We start from the raw sequence: 2,794 nt of genomic DNA on the forward strand, positions 1-2,794 counted from the left end.
ACATTCAAGCCAATTGTGAAAACAATCTCCAATCATTTTTTTCAAACCATTCCCATCCATTTCATCCATTTTAAACCAGTACATTTGATTCCATACAGAAAATACAATTTGGCATTTTTTTTGACCAACTGTTGACTTCAGTCTACAGTTGACTTTTTTGGTCAACTTTGACCAAAGTCAACCCAAAAATTCACCCATAATTGTCCATTGAATATCCATTTACAAAGCATATCATAAAGAAGAAATGCAGTCATTTTCTCCCAAAATCAAGACATGTAAATAAAAGTATACAAGAGATATATCATGTCCTAAAGTTTGAATACAAGTAGGAAAATATAAATAACAAGATGCAACTTCCCATGCCTAAATATTGTCACAAATCTGCTGGCTCCTGTTTTGATCTTTCTAATTGTGATATACTTCCAAGGTTTCCGCGTGGTTTTGCCTGTAAGGTCGAAGAATGCTCGTGGACAGCAGGGCTCATATCCAATCAAACTGTTTTACACCTCCAACATGCCCATTATTCTTCAGTCTGCCCTTGTTTCCAATCTCTACTTCCTTTCCCAGCTGCTACACAGAAAGTATGCCGGAAACTTCATTGTGGATCTGTTGGGAAAATGGAAGGAATCTGAATATGGAGGCGGTCACTCTATTCCTGTTGGTGGCATTGCATACTATATAACTGCACCCTCTAGCTTAGCTGATATGGCAGCCAATCCTTTCCATGCACTGTTCTACCTGGTGTTTATGCTGTCAGCCTGTGCCTTGTTCTCCAAAACTTGGATTGAAGTCTCTGGTTCATCTGCTAGGGATGTTGCCAAGCAGTTGAAGGAACAACAAATGGTTCAAGCAGGCCATCAACAACAGCTCTTTCGAATCTATACAGACACCCGTGCCGCAGTCCTGGAGCAAAGTCTAAGAAAGCTAGGTGTTGAGAGGCTGAGTAAGGAGGCTGTTCAATCCGTTGTTCCTGCAAGAATAACCTTAGCATTGAAAGGTGATATTTTCTATGAATATTTATCTTCAATGCGCCAAATTTCAAGGTCAGAAGCAGTCAGTGTTTCACAATGTGTTGAAAAGTCGCATCAGTTGAAAACAGTCAATAACAGGGTTAGAGCAATTTCGCTCTGGTATACAACATCCAGCAAACACAACTCACCTTGTAAGGCCAAATGCAAACCCCACACAAATGAATGCAACGGCACCGAAACCGAAACTGCATTCGTCAGGCCTGCAACAATATCTTCTGGATAACCGAAAATCACCCTGCAAAAGAAAGATTGGGGTTAACAAGCTGAAGAACTAAACTGAAATTCATCAGGCACCATATGACTTGCAGACCTGCACTTGGCTGCACAATTGGGGCTCATGGCTACTTAATTGAACAATTCATGAAGGATGAAGTGAATGATAGAACAGATGAATGTGGTGGATCCATTGAGAACCGCTGTCAATTTGTTTTGGAAGTTGTTGAAGCTGCTGTGAATGAAATAGGGGCAGATAAAGTTGGAATAAGATTATCACCTTTTGCAGAACATTCAGAATGTGGAGACTCTAGTCCTAAAGAATTGGGACTTTATATGGTGAATGCTCTCAATAAATATAATCTTCTTTACTGTCACATGGTGGAACCAAGAATAAAATCTGCTTTCGAAGTGGTTGATAATAGTCCTCACAGTTTGGTGCCAATGAGAAAGGCTTTTAATGGAACTTTCATAGTTGCAGAACAATGACACCAAGATGCATACAAATCACATTCTACACCGCGATGTCAAGTGTTCAAATATATTCTTGACAAAAGATCAAGATATACGTCTAGGTGACTTTGGTCTTGCTAAAATGTTGACAAGTGATGATCTTGCTTCTTCGATTGTGGGGACTCCGAGTTATATGTGCCCAAGACTTCTTGCTGATATACCGTATGGGTCTAAGTCAGATATATGGTCTTTGGGATGTTGTGTATATGAAATGGCTGCGCACAAACCAGCTTTTAAAGCTCTCGATATGAAAGCACTAATTAACAAAATAAACAAGTCGTTAGTGTCCCCGCTTCCAACGGTTTATTCTGGTACTTTTCGAGGCATGGTGAAGAGTATGCTACAGAAAAATCCCGAGCATAGGCCGAGCGCTGCGGAGCTACTAAATCATCCACATCTTCAACCTTATATACTTAAAGTTCATCTGAAGCTAAACAACCCCAGAAGAGGTACTTTTCCATTCCAATGGACCGACTCGAACCATGCTAGGAGAAGTCGATTTGTAGAACCGGAATCCGTTTCCACTTTCTCTGGCAGAGTTAAGCAATTGTCATTCAGTAACGACAGGGGCTTGAATCCTAGTATTTCTGGAACTGAAGTAGGTTCTCTGTGTTCTACTCAAAGAGCTCAAGGATTCTCTACTCATTCAAAACATTATGAGCTATCCATTGGCTGTGTCCGTGAAGAACAAAATGCTAACAAACCATAACAGTCAATGTAAAAATCATCTGAGGTTACTGCTGCACTTCGTATTACTGATGGAGACAAATGGTGTTGATCATGTTGCCGAAGGGTTGTACCGCTGGCTGTGATGTTGCAGGTTTTGTTATGAACTGGTTCGAAGTCGTTATTGCCGTTGAAGAGTTTTGGTCATGAAGGGTTATCCGGTGGGTTGATACGGTTGAAGACAGTTAGAAGTTGTTCTGTCTCTTGCAACTGAGATTTTATCATTTCAAGATTTTCCGAATATTTCAACAGGTCCAAAATTGCCTTCTCTTGTCTAGGAACAATACGGGGTCATGAATTTGAGAAACTGC

The 2,794-nt window shown here is 40.4% G+C and overlaps 1 protein-coding gene and 1 long non-coding RNA gene across 2 annotated transcripts; one reads left to right on the forward strand and one right to left on the reverse strand.

Moving 5' to 3' along the window:
- Nucleotides 1-234: 234 nt before the first annotated feature.
- Nucleotides 235-1,818, reverse strand: LOC127087912 (uncharacterized). Its single transcript, XR_007790078.1, has 2 exons — nucleotides 1,160-1,818; nucleotides 235-970 (listed from the first exon to the last, which is right to left on the reverse strand). It is a non-coding gene; the product is annotated as an uncharacterized LOC127087912 (long non-coding RNA).
- A 21-nt stretch (nucleotides 1,819-1,839) lies between these two features.
- LOC127078982 (serine/threonine-protein kinase Nek4-like) lies at nucleotides 1,840-2,466 on the forward strand. Its single transcript, XM_051019400.1, has one exon. The coding sequence runs from the start codon at nucleotides 1,840-1,842 to the stop codon at nucleotides 2,464-2,466; it is 627 nt and encodes a 208-aa protein (XP_050875357.1).
- Nucleotides 2,467-2,794: the final 328 nt, after the last annotated feature.

This window comes from Lathyrus oleraceus, chromosome 5 (genome assembly GCF_024323335.1).
Source record: "Lathyrus oleraceus cultivar Zhongwan6 chromosome 5, CAAS_Psat_ZW6_1.0, whole genome shotgun sequence".
Classification (NCBI taxonomy): Eukaryota; Viridiplantae; Streptophyta; class Magnoliopsida; order Fabales; family Fabaceae; genus Lathyrus; species Lathyrus oleraceus.